Below are 23,191 nucleotides of genomic sequence, written 5' to 3'. Positions count from 1 at the left end.
CTATACCTTTCATCCATAAGTTATTTATGAAATGTTTTTCATATTGTCGTCATTTGACCCCTTTCGAGTTTTATACAGGTAATTTCCATTATTAGCAAGTATGCAGCCATGAAATGCAATAGTGACTTCTATACATGAGCTATGATGCCACTTAGGTTGATTACTTGGACAAATTAGTCTCTTATTGGTTCTTTAGATTTTTCTTTACTATGAGGTTGATAAATTATCTTTTTATTTAACTATCTCGTGCATCACACAGGTTAGCGACTAGTAACAATAACAACAACGACAACAACAAAAAATAGCTTCCTTTTTTCCATGGTTTGCATAGTCATATAGACAGTGGGGGATTCATCCTCTTTTTCCTACTTTTGATCAAGTATATGATGTCTTTAGAAGAATAAAACAAAAAAGTTGGTCCATTGGCAAGAGCTAGGGCTTTGCTCTTGCCAATGGATTTGAGATATGTAAGACACTCTTGCTTCATGTGTCCAAATCCTTGACGCCCATTGCACTTTGGTCCAGCAGGAACACTGTTGCCTTGACTAGCATCCTTGAATTCTTTCTTGCCTTTGTCTTGGGACTTGAATTGAGAGAATGCAGACTGTTTGCAATCTTTATCACTTGCTTTGACATTCGCATTTTTGATAAACTTCTTGAATTGTCTGGTGATATAAGATTTTAACTTGGTATCCTCATCATCAGACGACTCATTGTTATCATCATTCTTAGTCCTCAAGGCCATGTTCTTGCCTTTACCACCCTGCCAACCCTTGCTAACCCTATTTCATAGGTTTGCAAGTTTCCAATTAGCTCTGTCAAAGGAATAGAGTCAAGATCCTTTGATTCTTCGATGACAGTGATCTTGACATGAAATCTCTCTGGAAGAGATGTGAGGATCTTCCTAACAATCTTGGGCTCTGGAATCTGCTCTCCGAAATTGAAGGCTAAATTCACTATGACCTTGAGCTTGGCATAGAATTCATCGAACGACTCGTTCTCATCCATCCTTATTTCCTCAAAACTAGTAGTGAGCCTTTGGAGCTTGGAGTTTTTAACATCTTTTGTGCCCTCATAGGTATTCTGAAGGATAGTCCATGCTTCTTTCGCATTGTTAGTGGAAGAGATCTTCTTGAATTCTTCATTGGTCACAGCACTAAACAGGACATTCAATGCCCTAATGTTAAAATTTGCAGCTTTGATCTTGGTATCATCCCACGTTGCTGGTGGCTCTTTAGGTTTCTTCCAACCTACTTCAACTGCAAACCATACTTTCTCATCTAAAGACTCTCATGCGTACTTTCAAGTATGCATAGTTAATACCATCAAATAAAGTTGGAATAATTAGGGATTGCCCACGATCCATAACAGCAAGGGTCAATGGATCACATACAAAGATTAAAACGTAATCAGAGTGTGTCTACTCTGATACCACTTGTTAGGTTAAGATTGCTTGACCCTGGTTAATTAATTCAATTACCAAAGTTGATTAATTATATTCAATTACATGCAAATCATGAAGGCACCAACAAATTACCAAAAATAATAAATGCAAAGGAAAATAAATTTGACACGGTGATTTGTTGATAAATGAGGAAAACCTCGCAAGGTAAAAATCTCACCGGGTGATTTTAAGATCATCACTTCCAAGAATCTACTAATTAACAATCAAGCGGTTACAAGTATAAGGAATCTTACCAACTACCCTAGATTATCCCAAAATACCAACCTACAGTTGAACCTTTGCTCCAATACTCAATTGGACTTGATCTTGTAATAGCCTTCTTTCCTTTGATGCACAAACCTCCAATTTGTGACTAACATTTTGCACGGATCCCAGTACGTGACTAACTCCAGCAACTTGAACAAATTTTATTAGTTGCAAAGTTCTCCACTTCATCAACAATAAAGATTTGGAAGCACTTGGTTAGAAAACTCTATAGCGTACAAATGCAGTAACTTTTTACAGAGAAAATAAGTCTCTTGGTCTTTGTATCCGTGTATGACGGCTCCTAAACTAAGCTTTATATATGTCTAAGATTGTGAAAAAAAAAAACTCTAAACAATTACACAAGCCTAGGCCAAATTTCATATTTCAAAAACTGAAAATCGTAAGTCTCGATAGATCGAGTTGCTGTCGAGCTATCTACCAAGCTTCACATTAAGTCTCGTTAGTAGGCATCTGTCGAGCTATCTGTCAAGACTTAATAGACAACTTTTCTTCACTTGTTTCTTGGACCAATCTTCATGTCTTTAATACTTGACTTGAATAACATGTTTCTTGAAGTACTAAACCCATCTTAGATCTACCCAATTACAAGTAAAATGTATTTTGTCAAAGAACTAGCCAATTACAATAAAATATGACCCTAACAATAACTTTAGTTTTTTAGGTCAAAGTCTTGGACTCCTCTAGTCTCAAGTAAATTGAATTTTAGTTGGATTTCCACTAAAAAGATGTTGTACTTTTGAAACTCTGGGAAGTGATCTCCTATTGGATTTTCCCCCATGAGATATTTTATTCTTTAAGGGTCCGTCCGTTTGGGTGGAAAATAGGGAGAATGGAAAATAGAGGAAGGAAAATAGGGTGAAAAATACTGTTTTTCATTGTTTGTTTGGGGAAGGAAAATAGGAAGGAGAAAAAACTGGGGATAAAGTTTTCTCTCCGGACCCACTTTTTTTTTTCCTTTCAAATTGGAAGGAAAATCTTGAGAGAAAAGTATTATGGTAGCACTTTTACAAAAAATACATTCTTCACTCCTATTTTTTTTCAACGTTCTCTCTCTCTTTTTTTTTTTTTTTCCCAACGTGACCTGATCTTCAACTTCTTCTTCTTTTTTCACGTGACTTGAACGTTCTTTTTTTTTTTCAACGTGACCTAATCTAATTTTTACATTATAATAATAAAAATAATAATATAAATTTATATATATGATGTGATAAATTTTATATTATGTAATGAGTACAAATAAATCTATTTTTTACATATTATGTAACAATGGTATAATAGTCAATTTATATAAATTACATTTTTCATCTTTCCATTTTTCTCTCCAACCGAACAAAAGAGTTGTCCACCCTCCCACTTTTCCACCCTTCCAACTGAACACACAAGAGGGAAAACTAAATATTTTTCATCCTTCCACTTTTCCACTCCTCCAACCGAACGGACCCTAAAAGAAGTTGATGTAGGTACTAAGTTAAAACTTGGGAATTATGGTTGGTTAGGGAGCTAAAGAATCGTAGTACGAAATGTTAGTATGCGTTTGGATAGGAATTAAAAAGCCAGATTATTTCATATTCAGCTTATTTTTGCTACTATTCATAGGTCCTATTGCACTTTTGGCACTATTCATGAGCCCCACTGTATTATTTCAACTAACTTTTACCTTTATCTATAGTACTTTCAATAATAATTTTTCAATTTCAGCAAAATAAGCAGTATTCAAACACACCCTTAGTGGGATGTTGTCATGGCTCACATACGTCTCTTCTTTTGATCGACAAATGGCTTTTATATTTTAGGTAATAAGTGGGTCATTTTCACCTTTATCTCAATTAATTTTCTGGAATTATTACTAAAAAAAACGTATAACGATTTGAAATATACAATGTTAGGTTTTAGGTTGGCATATTCCATGCAACAAAATCAAGGGTTACGTTTATTTCAATTCTGATTAATATTGAAAAAATTCAAGTTCAAAGAATATCTCAAGCGAAATTCAAACTCGCTTGAGTGAAACAATAATGCAAATAAAGACTTCGCAAGTATTTCAATCGAATCTTGCTCAAGCAAAATCGTGCTAAAACAAAATCCAAGTTACGCTTGAAAAAACAAAAGTGATTGTGAGAATCATTTGAAATCAAAAAGATCCATTCTAGTGAGTTTCTAACTACAGCAAATCTTCAAGTAGTTCTTTGGAGTGCCAGATGTTCCAATATGTGCAGTCGTGTCGTTCATGAAGAAGTCCATATGAAAGGATTCTAGAAGTTCTAGACTACTGCAGTAGTAAGGCAAGTGGGTAATTACAGAGGTTACATAAAGAGTCTAAACTACAAAATATTTGTGTGTTTTGATTGATTTTAACTATTCCGTTATAGTGAATTTTCTAACGGATCCCCAAGGTGGTTTTTTTTTTTTTTTTTTTTTGAAGTGGTTCTTTGGTAATTTTTAACTTCATTACCCCAAATTTTTGTGCTTGTTTATTGTTTATTGCTTTTACTACTATTTAGATTTGGGTTTTTTTTTTTTTTAGAAATAGATTTGGGTAATACTTAGTGTGATTGAATGCACGATTAAATTGATAATTGTAAACTTAATCTAAATTATTGAATTTTTCAACAAATCCACGACATAAGCTTTTATGGGTAAATATGGCCATAACATGAGATTATTAGCAACACTGGGATGTGATGGCCATTGAGTGGCTAGATTATTGGCCTCAAATTAATGCTATATAAAATTTTTGGTTAGAGGATTTACTATCTTGACTTTTTCTTTTTTTCTTTTTTTTGGAGAAGAAACTGTCTTGACTAGATGATTTACAATCTCTCTAAATTCGTGAATAAAATTTTCAACCTTTTCTAGAAGAGGAAAATAAAAAAGGTTATTGAGGTTAAAAATAGAATTATAAAAATAAAACTACATTCTTCTACTGGTTGGGATTCTATTTGCATCTCCTTGAAAGGGATACATAATCTGGAATTATAAACCTATGACAATAAGTATCATGACAATAGTCTTTATTCTCTCCTTGGAAAATCTTCAAAGAATATTACGAAATTTAATGATAAGACGTGTTATAGACTATCTTACCTCTAATCTATACGTTTGGCTTGCGGTTGTTAGAGCACATTGTTTCATCGTCATCAATATGTAAGATTTGTTGTTTGTCTGTAAAGCATTGTATTTTTAAATAAATAAAATTAATTAAGGACAAAATTTAGTTACAAAATTGGTTGTAGCTTAAAGTTACAACTTTACTCAATAAAATAAGCATTATTATATATTTTGAAAATTTAACTGTAGGATTGCATGTTCTTTAAACTCTTAATATACATATCAAATTTTGTGTCAATCGAATATTATTTACTATATGATCTATAAACTTATATTTTATACATAATTTTATACTACAAAATCTTACAATTTAAACACTTTATCGATGACATGCCTATTAATCTTCAATTCTTTAAAAATTTTGCAAGTATGAAGTATATAAGAAGAAAATGTAATCTAATGGTGGATTTTTCAAAATTCACCTCCAATAAAAAAATATTGAGTAAAATTGTTGTTTTAAACTACAGTAAATTTTGTAACTAAACTTTGTCCATTAATTAACTCGCTGAATATTCATGTTTTTTTTTCCCTCCCTTTTTAATAGTAGTAAAAGTTTTTCATGCTTTCAATTTTTTGCTTGAACAAAGTTTCTAATGCCTCAAAAGTTAATCAATTGACAAATTAAAATATCAATGTTATTAACTACCCTTCCCCCACAAAGCATGATTGCTACGATAGTAAGAATAACTTTTTGTTTGTCGAGAGTTTTGTAACTGAGTGGCATTTTTTGGTCTTTAGCAGAATTGGTGTTCAAATTCCCCTTTCTCTTATTATAGTTGTCAAATTATCAAAAAATAACAATAGGAAAAAATAGCTTCCTTTCTATAGCTGCGTTTTTAAAACGCGGCTAAAACTCCCTTTTTTTGTAGTGTTACTAGAACTTTTTCTCTGCCTCTAAGAAAAAGTGGGTTCCTCTCATTTTTCTTAGGCAGTAGAAGTGTTTGTCCCTTACGTGAGTAAGGAGTGTTTTTCTTCCTCCTGTCTTTCTTGTAGTATTCTGAATTGTGTCTTGGGCATTCTCCCTGTGTTTTCTCTCGGGACACCACCGGTGCTTCCCGAGACTAGTGGTTTATTCTTTTGGGGATTGGGAAACAGTCTATTCGCATCTCTCTTCCTATCCCATCTTCCTTCACTCCTCTGACTATTCTCTGTAAGGGTTGTATCCTTCCCATCATGGAAGATCTAGCAGCCACCTAGGAGAAACTTTCTCTGTCAGAAAAAGAACAAACGGGTTACAAGTTGCAAACTGATCACCGTACAGGGGAGTATATGTTGGCTGCCAAGTTTCTAACCCCACGTTTCCTGGTAATGGATGCGGTGGCTAAAACGTTCAAACAGTTGTGGAGGTCCACTAATGGTTTCAAGATTAGGCGTCTTGGTGATCACAAAGCCCTATTTGTTTTTGATAATCTGTCTGATGTGGATCGTATCATCAAAAATCAGCCTTGGAGTTTCGACAAATTTTTAGTAGCTATTCAAAGGTATGATGGCGAATCCCCTGTACAAGAATTAACTTTTAATATGGCTACGTTTTGGGTGCAGGTTCATGATATACCCTTCAGGTACATGAAAAAGCAAATGGCTAAGCGTTTGTGCGATATTATTGGAGAGGTGCAAAAATCCTTAGGGGCAGTGGATGATGAAAGGGGACATTTCATGAGGGTTCGAGTAACTCTTGATTTAACTCTACCATTGTACCGGGGTCGTGTTATCACTCTTGAAGGAGGGGGAAAGTCTTGGGTCTCTTTCAAGTACGAGCGTTTGCCAAATTTGTGTTACTGGTGTGGCCGCCTAAATCATGATGAAAGAAATTGTGAATTGTGGATCACTAGCAAGGGCACCCTCAAGACTGAGAATCAAAAATTTGGGCCAAGTCTTCGAGCTGCACCGCATACTGCTGCCGATAAAGATGTTATTTACGTCCCTGGCTACTATGAGGATCGGGTTTTGCGTCAAAACAAACCACCACGGGAAACGGTGGTAGATGTGGTGGTAGAGGAGGTTGTTAATTCAGGGGAGCCGATGAAGCAACCTATCAAGGAAAAGGCGAGATTTGGGGGTGGTATTATTGAAGAATCCTTTTCAAATTCAAATTCCCAAGCTGGCAGGGAGGAAATCTCGCATGAGATATTATCAAATTCTATTCCTAATTTATCTGAGCATCCAGTCAAAAAATAAATGCCACTAAGACAAACCTTTTCTTTGGGAAATCAGTTCTTGACAGCACCAAAACTGAGTTGAAGAATTTCTTAGGTGTTCCGGAAATTAAGGAGTATGAAAAGTATCCAGGGCTACCGGCAATGGTGGGGAGAAAGAAGAAGGAAATTTTTATTTATATAAAAGAGAGGATTTGGGGGAAACTCCAAGGGTGGAGGGAGAAACTCTTGTCTCAAGCCGGAAGGGAGGTTTTACTAAAAGCTACTGTCCAAGCAATCCCAACTTTTGCTATGAGTTGTTTTCAACTCCCTATGAGTCTTTGCCATGAAATTGAGGTTATGATCAAGAATTTCTTTTGGGGTCAACGGGGTGAGAGGCGAAAGATTCATTGGAAAAAATGGGAGTCCTTGTGTTTGCCAAAACTTGAAGGTGGAATGGGTTTTAAAAAGCTTCGAAAATTTAATGATGTCATGTTGGCCAAACAAGTGTGGTGGTTAATTCATGACAAAGACTCCCTTTTCTATCGTGTTTAAGGCTAAGTATTTCCCATCAGGTGACATATTTTCTGCACAAGTTAAGTCAGGTTCCTATGCTTGGCGGAGTATCCTTAGTGCACGGTACCTAATTGCAGACGGCGCTAGATACAGAGTGGGTAATGGACAAACAGCTCGGATCTATCAGGATAGCTGGCTGCCAGGGGAAGGGTCGGGAAAGGTCATCTCACTCCCCTCCCAGCTACCTGCTGATGCGAAAGTAGCAGACCTCATAGATGCTGATTCAGGTTGGTGGAATGTTTATCTGTTGGAGAGGTGTTTTCTGCCTTTTGAGGCACAAAAAATAAAGTCCATCCCTCTTTGTTTGATACCCCAGGAAGACACTTTGATCTGGCCTAAATCAAAGGATGGCTAGTATTCTGTGAAGCTTGGCTACCAGTTGCTGTGTGCAAAGGAAAACAGCGGCTCTACTTCGGGATCAACAAATGAGGTGAACAGAAAAATGTGGTCAAGCCTTTGGAGGATAAAAGTGCCAAACAAAGTTAAAACCTTTGCGTGGAGGGCTTGTACTGAATCCCTTCCTACGTTGGTGAACTTGGTTAGGAGGAAGGTGGTGATTTCAGATAGTTGCGCAAGCTGTAAAAAAGAGCCTGAGACCGTGATTCACGCATTATGGGGCTGTGAGAAGGTTAAGGCAGCTTGGGGTACTAACTTTGATGAGTTGTGTAATGCAACAAATCAAGCTTTATCTTTTGTTGATCTTTTCAGGTTGGCGCTGCAGAATCCTCGAGGAGCTGAAGGTCTTATTATGGTCTGCTGGTTCATCTGGAATAGGAACAATAAACTCAAAACAAATGAGGTAGTGGCACCTGTAGAGAAGACCTCTGATCTTGCGCAGCAGTACCTTGCAAACTTTCAGCAGCAACGTGTGAAGCCTGCAACAAAGAAGCTACCAAGGAAAGTCATCTGGAAGCCACCTGATGCAGGTCTATTGAAAACAAATTTTGATGGAGCGGTTTTTGAAGACTTGGGAGCAGCAGGAATTGGGGCAGTGGTCCAAGACTCCTCTGGAGAAGTACTGGCGGCCCTGTCTGAGATTATTCCACTGCCTTCTTCTATTGTAGCGCTGGAAACTATTGCAGCTAGACAGGCGGCACTTTTCATTCGTGAACTTGGCTTTAGTGGTTCAATTCTGGAAGGGGAGTCAGAAGAAGCTATTTTGGCAATTAAGACTCAGCAGTTTCAGCATCCGCTGGTGGGTCATTTAGTTAAAGACATTGTATTAGCACATGCTCTAGCACGACGAGCGAGATTTTCTTTTCCTGTTTTAGTTTGGAGGAATTCGATTCCCTCGGATATTTATAGGTTTTTTGTATCTGATCATGCAGCAATAAAATAATTTTCGGCCTGGTCTGGTAGGCTGGTTTCTCAAAAAAAAAAGAAAAAGAAAAGAGGATCCACTATGCATGGGCCTTTGCACAACCATCCTAATAAAGTTTACAAGTGGCTATCGATGAACAAAAATATTCTGTCCCATTAAGATCATTTCCTTTTGTGTTCCATTATTGTAGTATATCATGCATTTAATTTCTTATTTATATAATTTTTTATTTTTTATAATTTGAAAGTTTTTTTTTAATTCAATGGAGAATGAGGGATTGAAACCTTAAATGTCTTTAGGAAATATCAAGAGAGATATCAATTAATTGAACTACAACACTCTTGGCTATTTATATAAATTTTAATTCCTTTAAAAAGAAAAAGAAGAAATGTTAGTGGGTCACACTATGATATGGAATGTAATATCGAGCAACACATTAGAACATAGGTTTTTTATTCATCACAATTCACAATGACAAGAAGTTTTACAAAATTCACATTGTAATCTAGGGGATCTTTCCTTTTACAGAAAGACACATTCATTTCAAATTTTCAATCGTATATTTAAAGCTAATAAAATGAAGTTGGAGCTAGTTGTAAACCTTTTCCACCCCATTACTCTCTCTCTCTCTCTCTCTCTCTCTCCAACCACAAACACACACACACACACACACACACACACACACACATATATATCTATATAATCATGTAAGTGTTGCTTATTTTAAAACCCCCTTTCAATTATAATCCGAAAATTAAGTTAATCATAAATCTTAGTTCATTTCATCAAATTGAAGGTTTATACTTTTAATTGGATGCTTCAATTTCATATATGCACTTTAAATTTGATAGAAAAATATTCGTATCATCACACCCCCAAATTTTGGCCTAGTCCTAACCTTAACGTTTTGTTATTTGATTACTTGTAAATATATTATGATTTCACCCAATTGTTATCACAAACCCTACTTAGATGCTTTAGTTACAAATTATTTCAGTCAATTCAGTGCCAATTTAGTAAAATACTTTTTAGATTGGAAAACCTTAATTTCATGTTATAAGTTTAATCCTTAAAGATCCCTATTTGATAGATCATTATAAGCTGGTCATAACAAATTGAGAGCTCCATTCCTTAATTAAGAATCTTAATTTCATTCAATATTATTCAATTTAAAGAGATAGTAGCTGGAACATAAAAATCCCCAAAGTAGGAATGTCATTTGTAACCCTAACCCTAACCCTAAGACTTAAAATCTTTAATAATTCACTAAAATCGACCATTCAGCATAATTAATGGCTCAAATGTTCAATTTAGGACCTCAATTACATGATTTAATAATCAATTGAAAGAAATTATTGCTAGACAATAAAAATCCCCAAATCATGCCCTAAATTAGGAATGTAGGGTTAGTTAGCGGCTTTGTGGAATAGTGGAGATTCAAAGGAGGGAGAATACCAGACCATAAAAATATTAAAACCTAGCCATTGAATTTTCCTCTGCATCAACTCAAGTATGTGTCTGTTTCTCAAAAACAAAACAAAACAAAACAAAAAAAAAAAACTCATGTGGCTTATTTGGGTTATGCATGTGTGGATCCATATACTATTTAGTGTGAGGTAAAACTAAAAATAAATTTTGATATTATTTATACTAAATAAACTTCTTTTCTTTACATTGCTTTCACAACACCAAGCCAGAGCCAATAAAAGGCTACTTAAAAAAAATTTGTTATATTCAATGTGATTCTGCTGACTGAAGATTAGACCAGTATTCCTCAACAAGCTGTCCAAACAGGGAACCTTCTTTGTTTATTAACTTCATTGGTTCATCATACTCCACTAATTTTCCTGAAATAGAATTGAAAATTTTCCTATTAGTAACGTTTTTGTGCCAAATTTATTGCTTCATGCATCTCTATTAACCTTCTCATAGTTATATTTGGGGTTTTGTTTCACTTAATTGCATATCAACATCAGATCCTTCCATGTAATGTATATGTACTAGACATACAGTTGCCACAATGTCAAGGAAAGTGCAGCATGACCCATCTGCTCATTGTGAAGTCAAGTGAATTAATTTCAACCCTATACTATATACATTGTGATTTGTGGAATCAGATAAAGAAAAGGACTACGCTCTAAAACTAGATCTTGGGAATATTTAGATTAGGAAATTCAAAAATTAGATATATCAATGTAATGGAAGGCATCCACAGAAATGCATAGGATTTGGGTGCTCAAAACAAATAGGGAATTTAATTCTATGTCCAGGGGTTGAAATTATGTGTGACTTACCATCACTAATACCAAGAACCATCGTGCAATCCATCACCGTGGGTATCCTGTGAGCTACAGTGATCACAGTACAATCTGCAAATTCAGCACGAATAGTTTTCTGCAGAATCATATCAGTTGCATTATCAATTGATGCAGTTGCTTCATCAAGCACCAGTATCTTACTTCTCCTCAGAAGTGCACGGCCTAAACAGAAAAGTTGCCGCTGCCCCATGCTCCAATTTGATCCAGATTCTGCAACTGAGTGACAGGTTCATAATTGTTAATGATCAAAATTTAGAATTCAGCACATGCCACATATTAAAATATTGAAATGTTACCTAAGGAGTCTAGGCCCTTTCCATTCTCTTGAAGAGCCTCTTGTAGCTGGCACTTTCCAAGAACCTTCAAATAAAAAACATCACTTATTGCAAAATTGCAACCCATACAGAATTAAATGTGTAATACTTCTTTATAAGCATTGTTCACCCAGTGGAAGTTAAAATAAATACTTCTAATGTCAAAGCAACCAGAACTGGAAAAAAACCGAAATAGTACCTCCCATATTTCTTGGTCAGAATGTTGAGACATGAGATCCAAATTGAATCTCACAGTTCCATTAAAAAGAGTAGGATCTTGAGGTATTATTCCAAAACGTGACCTCAAATCATGAAGTCCAATTGTAGAGATGTCAATGCCATCAACTATAATCTTCCCTCCAGCTGGCTCCACCAGACGAAAAAGAGCACCTATTAGAGTAGTTTTCCCACTGCCAGTTCTGCCAACAATACCAATCTTTTGCCCTCCTTCAAAAGTGCAACTTATCCCACAAAGAACAAGTGGTGCATTGGGCCTATATCTGACCTGTTTTCATATCAACTTTCTCAGTATGTACACATAGCTTCCTTTGATTTGATATTAAATGAATCAAAATATACCTGCAAATCTTGTATCTCCACTTTACCAACAGCTGGCCAATTAGTTGTGGGGCGGTTCCCTTCTATTACTTCAGGTGCTTCACTGGGAATATGCATGTACTGGTTTAGCCTTTCCACAGAAATGATGTTATCTGCCATAGTACACTGCTTTTGAATTGAACGGACAAGCATCATGTTTAAGGAAAGACCATAAGAAAGTGCCATTCCAATGAATCCTGCAATTGCAAATCATATAGGAGAGGCAGTAGTTCAATATCATGTATGAATTATATTTCCAAAATTTTCTTCCTACAAAATAAGGCAGAGGCATAGAAGATGTGAAAATAACTAAATTACTGAAATGGTCCTACTTCCAAGAATAACAATCGTATACTGACCAGAGCTAAAAGTCCGACGAGGAAGCAAAACCATGCAAAGTGCTGCAGAGGCAAGAACCGCCGCACAGACTATTTCTATCCATTGAACCAACCACTCATTTGCTGAAAAACAGTGGAAAAAAGGACTAGCATTTGTATCAATGAGGCCTAGATTCTTTTTAATGAACAGGTCTTCCTTCTCAAAAGCTCTTATAGTCATGGCTCCTGCTGCAGACTCAGCTAGATGGTTTGCCACCAAGGACTTGGTCGTTCCATTGATCCGCATCAATTCTTTCGCAGAGGCAAAGTAGTATCTCTAGTAAAAGGGAACATTTTCTGTCAAATATACTTTTTAAACCAAAAGAAAACTCAATAACATTTCACTTGAATTGAAAGTAGCACCCCCCCCCCCCCCAGCCAACAAACCAAAAACTTAATCATAGAGTGCAAGGAAGAAAATTTCTGCTCAGCACAATTGATCCAATAAGTTGAACATTACCAACGAATTCTTAATACTTTTTCACAACATAACTCATAATAAAATTTGGCCAGAATTCTACAGTATTAATCGAGACTTACAATCACTATGAAAATAATTTTCAAAATTTAACACAAATCAATGGCATTTTACTGTCACTTGATCTTAGCCAAAAGGCTGAGAAAGCCTTCATATAGTAAAAGATTATTAAACTCTACCTAAAATTCAGTAACAATTTCAAAAAGTCCAAGAATTTAAATTTTCAAGTTCTGTATTCGTATCCCTAACACATGAATCGGTCATGATTTGTCATATTATTTTTCTGATTTGACTCTACATTAAGCTATTACTGATGAAAAGCAATTCCATTGCCCAACATATGTCGTATAGACAGTATGCATTGCAGTAACGATCACTTCACTTCACGTGATTATCTACCATATTAGCATCATGGAGCCAAGGATGATGGTTACAGAATGTCTAAAATATTATTGATTTGTATGGCATGCTTCCACAGAATATGATTCATGAAAGGATGTTGTCCAGTATTACCTGCAAGCTAATTGAAAGATAAAGCATTGGTATAGTGATAATCAAGTCCTGCCAGGTGACAATGGCTAGTACTACAAGAGTAGCATACGCATTAATGGCACCCGAAATAGAAAAAATAAGGTTGAATGGGACATCAAGATCTATGATACTCAGATCAGAAGAAACCTGCACGTAATGTCAGGACACACATAGAAACTTTAGTTTTAGAACTCAAACAGGAACATTAATATTTTATGTTTGTGACACTTACCCGACTAAGAATTCTACCCAGAGGTGTGGAGTCGTAGAAAGACATGGGTGCACGAAAAAGGGAGTCTAATAGCTGTGAAAACAAGGATTTCGAAGATTTAAGACCCAAAGCAACTGTAGAAAGAGTTCTACATAATATAAACAGTATTGGGGCCAATCCAATCAACAAATAAACCCTGACTAATCGCAATGTGCTGACACGGGGATTATCAACATTAGCAGCCATCCATGAGTTCTGCAATATCTGACTGACCACAAATACAAGTTGTGAGAGGCAGGCTATGAAGAAGTACAAGAACCCTTTGTTCTGATTCAGATACTGTTTATAAGGTTTGAAGCCCATGTCTCCTATCTCTCTCTGTTCTTGCTTAATCAATCCATCAACTTCATTTTCTTGTAATTCCTTCTCAACATAAATGTTCCTAATCTCTCTAGATGATGTTCCTCGTCTACTGATAGAACTAACAACTGTAAGCCTTTCAGAACCTGCCGTCTCTTTATGTGCATTAACAAGGTCCTGAAATTCTTTGTTGGAGGCCAACAACTGATTATAAGTAGCTTCTTGCAGGATTTTTCCATTTGACATCAACTGTCCAGAAAATGAAACTCACACCAAATCATTGTGTGGAACTAACAGATTCCAACTAATGATAATATCAATAACCAATTACATAATAATAAGAAAGTAAAAATCAATATAATGTGGAGGACAAGTGACTCTTGCTTCATAGTGCATGACATAACTAAAGAATGCACGGAATTCCACCAAAATCTGATGAGTGAAGGGGAGATTGAGAAAAGAATAAAACCATAGTAAAATATTCTTTTGCAGGTGATGGTACTGACGAATACGTAACTGACGAGTATAATTATAGACGAAGTTGCCTTCACGGACGAACATGACCAATATCTGCGTCATCAAAAAGGATTAATGCCATTCAATGCTGCCAATAAAGCTCCAACCGTTATAGGACCAGCTGGACTAACCGACGGGAACACATTAAAGTCCATAACTCCACCAGAGACGTTATCAGGGAGTCATTAACACTCCAACGGCTACAATCCCCAAGGGTATATAAAACCCACACAACACCAATACAAGGTACATAAAAAAACAACATCACCACCTGAATCATTTTTTCTGGTATTTCAATCATTATCTTCTTCAATACTGACTTTATCATCGGAGGCGTTGTGGCAGGCACCACACCGGTGACCACTTGAGTAAATTCCTGCCTCCACAGGTTCGTCAGAGTACTTACAGGAGCCGTCTGGACGAATCCAAGCAAATCAACGAGATACTGCTTCATCAGCAGGCATTTCCCAAGAACAATCAAGTCACAATTAGGACTACTAATAATCACTTATATAGTCTAGATTGACCTAATAAATACCCAATCTGGGACTTAACACTCATACAATCTAATCCAATTTCTAATCTATTTAGTGTGTCATATCTCCAAAATATTTACTGTTGTTTGAATAGAGGAAAAAATGCTAGATAAACTTTAAATAATTTTTCTATGCACTTAATCTTCTATGAAACTTTAGTATACTAACCAAAACAGAATTGAATTCAGGCAGGAAATCAACTTGATGGGTCACAAGTAAGACAGTCTTCTTGGATAGTGCTCCCATAACATATTCCTGTCACAGTTTGAGTAATTTACACTTGAAGTTAGTATACAAATAGTAAAAAAAAAAATTACATATACATGGAAGGTGTTCAAGAAATACAATTACATTAAATATGCTCATTGCAGTTTGTGCATCCAAAGCACTGAATGGATCATCTAAGAGAAATACATCAGCATCCTGATAGAGAGCACGGGCAAGTTGAATACGTTGCTTCTGACCACCACTCAAATTAACACCTCTCTCTCCTATTTCAGTGAGATCACCAAAAGGAAGCAACTCAAGGTCCTTAACCAATGAACACCTCTCCAGTGTTTCTTTGTATTTTTCACTATCCATAGCAGACCCAAATAAGATAGTGTCCTGTATTGTCCCACTTTGAATCCATGCTGTTTGAGAAACATAGGAAATCTTTCCATATACTTTAATCTGTAATTTCAATAAATGGAACCAAAATACTTAGAATACACTTGCGCCATAGGAATGCATATGCTTTAGAGTTGAAGTGTAGGAATATAATAAGAGAGTTTTAACCAAGGTTAAAATGTACTTTGTAACTAGAAAAGAAAGTAAAAAGAGCTGTAGAAACTTACGGTTCCCTGAATCTTTGGAACTTCTCCAAGAATTGCTGCTAGAAGAGTTGACTTTCCTGAGCCAACTTCTCCACATACAGCCACCTTTTCGCCAAGTCTAACCTCCAAATTTAAGTCTCTCAGGGTGGGCTTCGATAAATTCTCTTCCCATGAAAATTCTGCTGAGTTAATAAAAATGGAATGATCAACACTCTCCATGTTGCAAATTTGCTGGACATGTGAATTCTGCAGCTCTGGTGCCTCAAGGAATTTTACAATACGTGCAAATGCAACCTTTGCTTGAATGACCACCCCAATAACATCAGGAAACAATGCAATTGGCTCCTGAACAAGGCGAAAAGTTGCTACAAAGGTGAAGACGTTATTTGCATGAAGAGGAATCCTAAGGAAATAACATGCTCCAAATGTAGCACAAGAGACCAAAACTGGAGTGGACCAAAAGAGAAGGCTATGATATGCTTTCTCTAACTGCACTTTACGTAACCATTTGTACTCCACCTTCCTTAAATATTCTATAACATTCTTGAAATGATTTTCCCAAGCATACAGTTTCAGAACCTTCATGTTCACTAGAGCCTCAGAACAAGCCTTCAATCTCTCGTCTTGTGCCACCGTTAGCTTAGACTGAAACTTATGCTGTAGCTTTGCAAGTGGAATATTGCAAATAATGGTGAGAATTATCACCAACATTGCTGCAATTGTTGCTAGCCCCACTGCATGGAAAAGGATTACTATAGCAATGCATAGCTGGAGGCATGTTGTCCAAGTCTGATGGAGCCAATACGGAAATTCTCCAATCCTATAAGCGTCCATTGTAACATAGTTCATTATCTCACCACCTGAGTGAATCAACCTAGCTGAATTGGATAATCTCAGTTGCTTATTATAGATGGCTGCTATGAGCAATGACCTCACTTTCAGGCCAATAAGCTTGCTCCGGAAGTACCAATGCCTTTCTGACATGGATTGTATGCATTTTAAAAAGAAAAATGATATTGCCAAAACGTAACCTTCGTACATAAAACTTTCTTTTCTCTCAGTAGCCAATATGAAGGCATTCAAAAGTAGAGGACCTGTAGATAGTGTGAGAACATATAACAAAGCAAGGCACCCAGAAAATAAAATTTCTTTCCAATGGCATAAAATTATTGCCTTTAGAATTGAAGTTTTGGAAGAAGGGTCCTTTTGTTTCTGTTTGTTAAGCTGCTCCAAAAACAGAAAATAACAATTTTCTGCTTGTTCTGCCTCGCGCAACTTGGGTATATCTTCATCCTCCAAAGTTTTCTTCCTGCCCCTTTTCATCAATGGATTTAACCACCAAAATGACATTCTACTGACAAATCTAGCTTCAGCAAATGGAGTAACAAGGCCAACAGAATCACTGTCACCCTTCATTTTTCTGTTTTCCCTTTGCTCTTCAACCTCTGTATTGCATACAAGAACACATTTATAAGTATATTCAGAAAACTTGTCATCCAATTACTTATAGCATACAATTTACTATAAATAAATAAATGGAAGATAGGAAAAGAGTGTATAACTGATAATATCATGAAAGAACAACAATTAAGCCTTGGTCTTAAAGGGTCGCCCCTAGATCCTCAACAAATTAGTCAAGGTTAGCCACATTTATTCTTTTTTACTATTCTGTTCTATCTAAAGTCGTACTCTTTAATACTTTCTTAATTAACATGTCCTTTTTTACTACTTCCACTAATTTAATTTTTAGTCTTCCTACCTTTTTTTGTTTCCTCAACTTCAATGAATTCACTATTTCTCATTAGTGCATTAATTGCTCTCCTCTGAACCTAACCAAACAAATTGGACATACAAGATTGCTATTTGGTAATGAAAATTAAAATTAATATTCAATTTTGAAAATTTCAGGATGAAATATACTTGGTTGAATCTCATCTTGGTGGAATAACTATGGACGTTCTTGTTCTTAGATTAGCCTAGAATGCTTATGTAAACGATATGTGGGGTGAGAGGATTGAAATCATCAGAATATCTGTAAAGAAAACAAAACAAAAAACATAATAACTGTAAATAAAGTGCTACATACCCAGCTGCTAAACAAAATTGGCAGACTCAAATCAGAACTGAGTACTTTCAAATCGCTGTTTATTTGTGTAGTAATTGTGTCTGACCTTTCTTTTACACTGATATCTAGTGCAGGTTTTCTTTTTTGCTTTGGTTAACTTTCTGTTTATGTATTTTGCTCACTAACTTCTTTGCCGTTTGCTTGTGAATGAGAGTGATTCATTATGTGCAGAAATGTAAGTTCATGATTCTGACATATATACCCAAATAGGCTTAAGTTCATATTGCCGCTTGCTTTGCTGCAAGCATTCCAATAAGAAAAACCGACTCAGCATTAAAAATATATCAATGCCATATTTCATTAAACAAATTTGCCGTCAGCATTTGGCATCAGCTTATCTGACTTCTTGCTAAAAGTATGCTAAAATATACTTATAAAAAAAAAATTGAGATTTTAAAAAAGCTATACATATTCAGAATGAGGTTTTAAAAAACAATACATAAACAAATAAGCTAAAAGTTAAAGGAACAGCGGGAGCAAACAGACCCTTATTAGAAAGTAACAGTAATAAATGATGATGACAATGATGATGTCCCTATATGGAATCCTTGTAAAAATGTAAGTTCTGATTTGTATTCCCCATAAAGCACTAAGCAAAAAGAGTGCAAGTATACGTAAAATGTTAAACAACTAACCGATCATGAAATTTTGAGGGAATCCCAATTCCCAGAAATGGTTAGTTATGGCAGCGGCAATTGATTTCAGGGTTTATATATTGTCTTTGGCTTGTCTCTTTGAAACGCACTGTAGTGTGATCTGCTAGCAGTGTCCAGTTTGACATTTCTAGTGTTCTAAAGAAGGGCAACACTTAAATACAATTTTGTCACGTGAATTTTTTCTTATAAAATGAAAGTATATTTTTTAGTTAAGTAATCATATAGTTGAATCACTTGAGTTTTATTCTTTAAAGAAGATCGGTGAGGCATTGAGTATGACAAGGAGAGTGAGTGCAAGTACGAAAAGAACAAACGCAAAATATGGAAATTATTGTTAGGGAGATAGAGAATTGTAGAACGGAAAGTAAGCAGTGTGAAAGTGTTATGCATGCGGGGATTACATCACGTCTCCTCTTTTCATGGACACATGGTTTCCATTTTTTAAAGTGGATTATTTATTGTGATCTTTATTTCAATTAAATGTCTTTTTCTTTAAAGATATATATCAAATTCCTATCCAATTTATTGAATTCTTATCAAAAAGAAAGGAATATATATATATATATATATATATATATATATATATATAGAGAGAGAGAGAGAGAGAGAGAGAGAGAGAGAGAGAGAGAGAGAGAGAGAGTTGGATTCTTTTTTCTTTATTTTTTTGATAGGCGTTCAATATTTTTAATTGAATGCAAATTTTGACAAATCTACACAAATTTTCATAGTAATAAAAAATTAATAACCATGTCTTCAATCAATTATTTAAATTCAAATTTTTGTATTTAAAATAATGCATAAAATATGAGTTTATGGATCAAATAATAAATAACATCCAATTGACATGAAAATTGGCAAGAATGTTAAAAACATATAAAACATATTATTCAACAGTGGTGTATATATATATACACACACACATGATTTTTAACATGGTTTGTTTGTTTAGCCCTGAAAACCTACATTTAGGTGGCGGTATTGGTGCATCCTATACAGGCAACAACTCACTCACATTTTATATATATATATATATATACACATGTTCTGCATCTACGGTCTGTATGTTATTCTCTTTCTTTTTGCCTATATTGTGTTTTTAATTTATACGTGTGCTTCTATGTACACAGTTTTTATTGACAAATTTGAAGAATATAGTAGTAGTTATTTAGTAGCCATTGCCTTTCTTGTGAGTTTGATTTTGCTGATAATATAGAGATGATTTGCTGATGGAGGAATTGGGGTCGGTGGACTTTCCATATTATTTTCTTTTCTTCTTTTTTTGCCTCCCTTAACACTCCCCTCAAGTTGGAGTTTACCTCAATTAGATGTCTTTGAGTTTTAATGTTCCGGATTTTGGAACCAGTTTTCAAAATAAAAAGATATATCAAATTGAAATTTATAATACTATATTCTGCTACCAGCTGTTGGAATTCTTTGCGTTTTTAAGAAATGAACACATTTAACCACTAATTCATAATGCGTGGGTTCCACTAGTGGGTGGGATCTAAGGCCCGATATAATTCAAGATTTAAGGTGACAAATTTAAAAGTTTTTTTTTCATATTCAAAATCTAATTTTTTTATTATTTAAAATACATTCTTCTTACTTTTTGAGAAGAAAAACTACTCAATACTAATTAAACTTTTGTATTTAGGTTATAGTAACACCTACTTTCAATTGATAATATGAAAATTTATCCACTTAAAGCATAGAACAATAGAATCTAACTAGTTTATCAGTCACTATTGTGACTTCAATTAATAATAAAATCACCCAAAACCATCAAGTTATCCAAACAAAGGCTTTAACACATAACTCTATAAAACAATACTAACTAAAACAAGATTAATTTTATACAGAAAATTCCATATCATGGTCGCTTAACCATTTTTATAAATAAAAAAATTATGATTTTAAAAAATTTTAATTTATTCTAGGTAAAGCTAGCTAGTTAAGCGCAATCTTAATCTCCAATTTTGATTTTGATGTCGAGATAGAGAGACTGATCATTTGGTGTATGGTTGTATAGGTAATTGGATGACTATAGTTAATAATTTACCATGTAGGACATCTATATCTATATATAATACATCTAAAAGTTGAAGTGTAACATTTATTGTTGTTATGTCTTGTTGAGCCACATCAACGTATTGGGCTTTGTGGAGCCTAGTTGCATTTGATCCGCATTATAACTTGACTAGAAATAATATTGTTATGATTTTTGTCTTTAATTTCGTGCCAAATTTGATTGTAATTTTGCTCAATCATGTTTACCCTGTATTTTATATGGGATTTCATTATATGGGTTATGTGTGAGAGAAAGTGTAAAGACTCAAGCTTGCATTGAAGAATGAGTGATTTTTGCGACTATCTCGCAAGTAAACTTCCCCCGAAGTAAGCCACGTGAAGAGTACATGACTAGAATGCAAAAAGTCATGACAATCTGGTGACAGCTGGTTTTCACAACTATCTCGCGGGTAAGGCCTTCCCACGAAACATTTTGTTTTGCTATTTTGGCTTATTTGTTCCACCATGTCTTCACCCACACTATATATACCAACATATTGTAAGACGTACTTTTCAAAGAGAAAACCCAAGAAAACACACTTAAGAGTTGGAGATTGTTATACCCATAATCATCTACACAATCCTTTGTGATTTTCCTCATACTTCTACATCTCCATATCCATATCCTTGAGAGGTTGATAGCTTAGTTAACACTTACCACACCCAACATGAATGTCAAATGAGGTTTTGGTGCTGCTAGAAAGCATTGGAAGAAGCCAAGCTTTGGTGGATGCAATCGGGCGCATTGCGAAATCTGGAAAGCTAGAAAAGACATAGTTCCAAGAAGCCTTGTTAGAGTAAGAGCTTGGAGGGCTTAGGTGCACTGGGTAGATTAGGCTTGGAGGGTCTCTTGCTATTCGTGTATCTCAACTTATTGTCTAGTGGATCAATTTACCGCTTGGAGGGCGGCGGAGAGATTTTTCATATAGTTCTTCAGTTCCTCGTCGATAACACATCGGCATGTTATCTTGTGTTTGCATTTCTCTTCCCTACTCTTTTAGCTTTCTTTTTACTGCTGGTATTTGTTGAATATAGCTAAGAGTAAATTTTAAAAAAAATTTAAGTGGCAAATTATGCATAGAACTCGACATTGCTAATATTGAGTTTCAACTGTAACTCTATTTAGTGAAAATCGAGTTTTAAAAATAACGACATTTTGCTAAATAATTTCAAAAGATGGACATTTTTTTCATAGTTTGTAAATTAGGGGCAAATGACTATTTTCTCCTGGATTTTAATGGGAGATTTACTAAGGCTTGATCCAAATTTTTGGCCCGTTTTGTAACCCATTGTGAATCCTATGTGCAGAATAGAAAAATTATGGTTTTGGAGATTAGGGTTTTATGTTGTTTTTAAAAGAGAAAAATGTACTACCGCATCTTGTATTTTTCCCTAAAAATAGTGAAATCCATGCAATTTCATGGATATAGGCAAATTGTCAAATCATATAAATGTTGTCTTGTGTGCTTGTTTTCTTTGGCACATATTTTTCTCTATTTTTTGCATCTCACAGATTTGGGAATTTCGTGTATATTTCCCTACACAACGTAGCATTTGGGTCCGCTTTGGTCCACTTCAGTTAGTTTGGTCCAATTAGGTTCATTCAATCCATTTTAGTCTACTTCAATCCATTCGATCTATCTCGGTTCTTTCGATCCACTTCGACAATGCTTTTGGGAGGAGATATTCTTGTAGAAAGAGGAAACGCTTCATTGACAATTATGTTCTTGATAAAATTACATTTTTCTTATCATGTTATTAAAGTCTTGTATTTTTTTTTTCTAATATAAGTGATAAATTTACTTATATATGCTTCTTCTTTAGGTCACTCGAGATATATATAGAGGATGAATCATTTGTAAGGAACACTAGAAACAAATTTCAACAACACATTACATTATTTACAATATATCTCACCTTATATTATAATTAGATTTAAATACATTATGTTTTCTTTTAAAAAAAATTACAAACTTTAAAACACTTTCAAATAATAAATACAGATAACTTAATTTCTAAAATCTATTATATTGTATCAACTATACTTTATTAGAATTTTCTCAAAAATAAACTATAATTTTTTAGAAAATAACCGTATCATTTTAAGAATATTTATAAACCTCATCTACTATTTTAATAAACAAATTGTCAAATTTTAACCCATATTACGCAAATCTTCAACTAGTTTATTATTGTAGCCTTAAATTATTAGAGTGGTGCTAAGGATACTATAAATTTTACCATATAATATTTATTTGAGAGGTGCTACGTCCACAATATTTTTACAACATTTTTACAACAAATCATAGGTGGTTAGTTGTTATTGGTTCAAATTTGAACCTAACACTAAGATTACTTTTTTGCCCCAACAATAACAACCAGTAACATCCTGCCACTTAGGATTTGTTGTAAAAATGT

At 34.8% G+C, this 23,191-nt stretch overlaps 1 protein-coding gene across 1 annotated transcript; it reads right to left on the bottom strand.

The window, feature by feature from the left end:
• Nucleotides 1–10,606: 10,606 nt before the first annotated feature.
• Nucleotides 10,607–17,341, bottom strand: LOC142621120 (ABC transporter C family member 10-like). Its single transcript, XM_075794430.1, has 11 exons — nt 15,947–17,341; nt 15,462–15,782; nt 15,279–15,365; nt 13,720–14,307; nt 13,470–13,634; nt 12,461–12,755; nt 12,084–12,298; nt 11,704–12,009; nt 11,487–11,550; nt 11,167–11,406; nt 10,607–10,719 (listed from the first exon to the last, which is right to left on the bottom strand). Exons 1-11 carry the CDS (start codon nt 17,339–17,341, stop codon nt 10,607–10,609), a joined length of 3,789 nt encoding a protein of 1,262 aa, XP_075650545.1.
• Nucleotides 17,342–23,191: the final 5,850 nt, after the last annotated feature.

Source organism: Castanea sativa, chromosome 12 (assembly GCF_040712315.1).
Source record: "Castanea sativa cultivar Marrone di Chiusa Pesio chromosome 12, ASM4071231v1".
NCBI lineage: Eukaryota > Viridiplantae > Streptophyta > Magnoliopsida > Fagales > Fagaceae > Castanea > Castanea sativa.
The sequence above is the reverse complement of the archived record's forward strand: the minus strand, read 5'-3'. Positions and strand labels throughout refer to the sequence as shown.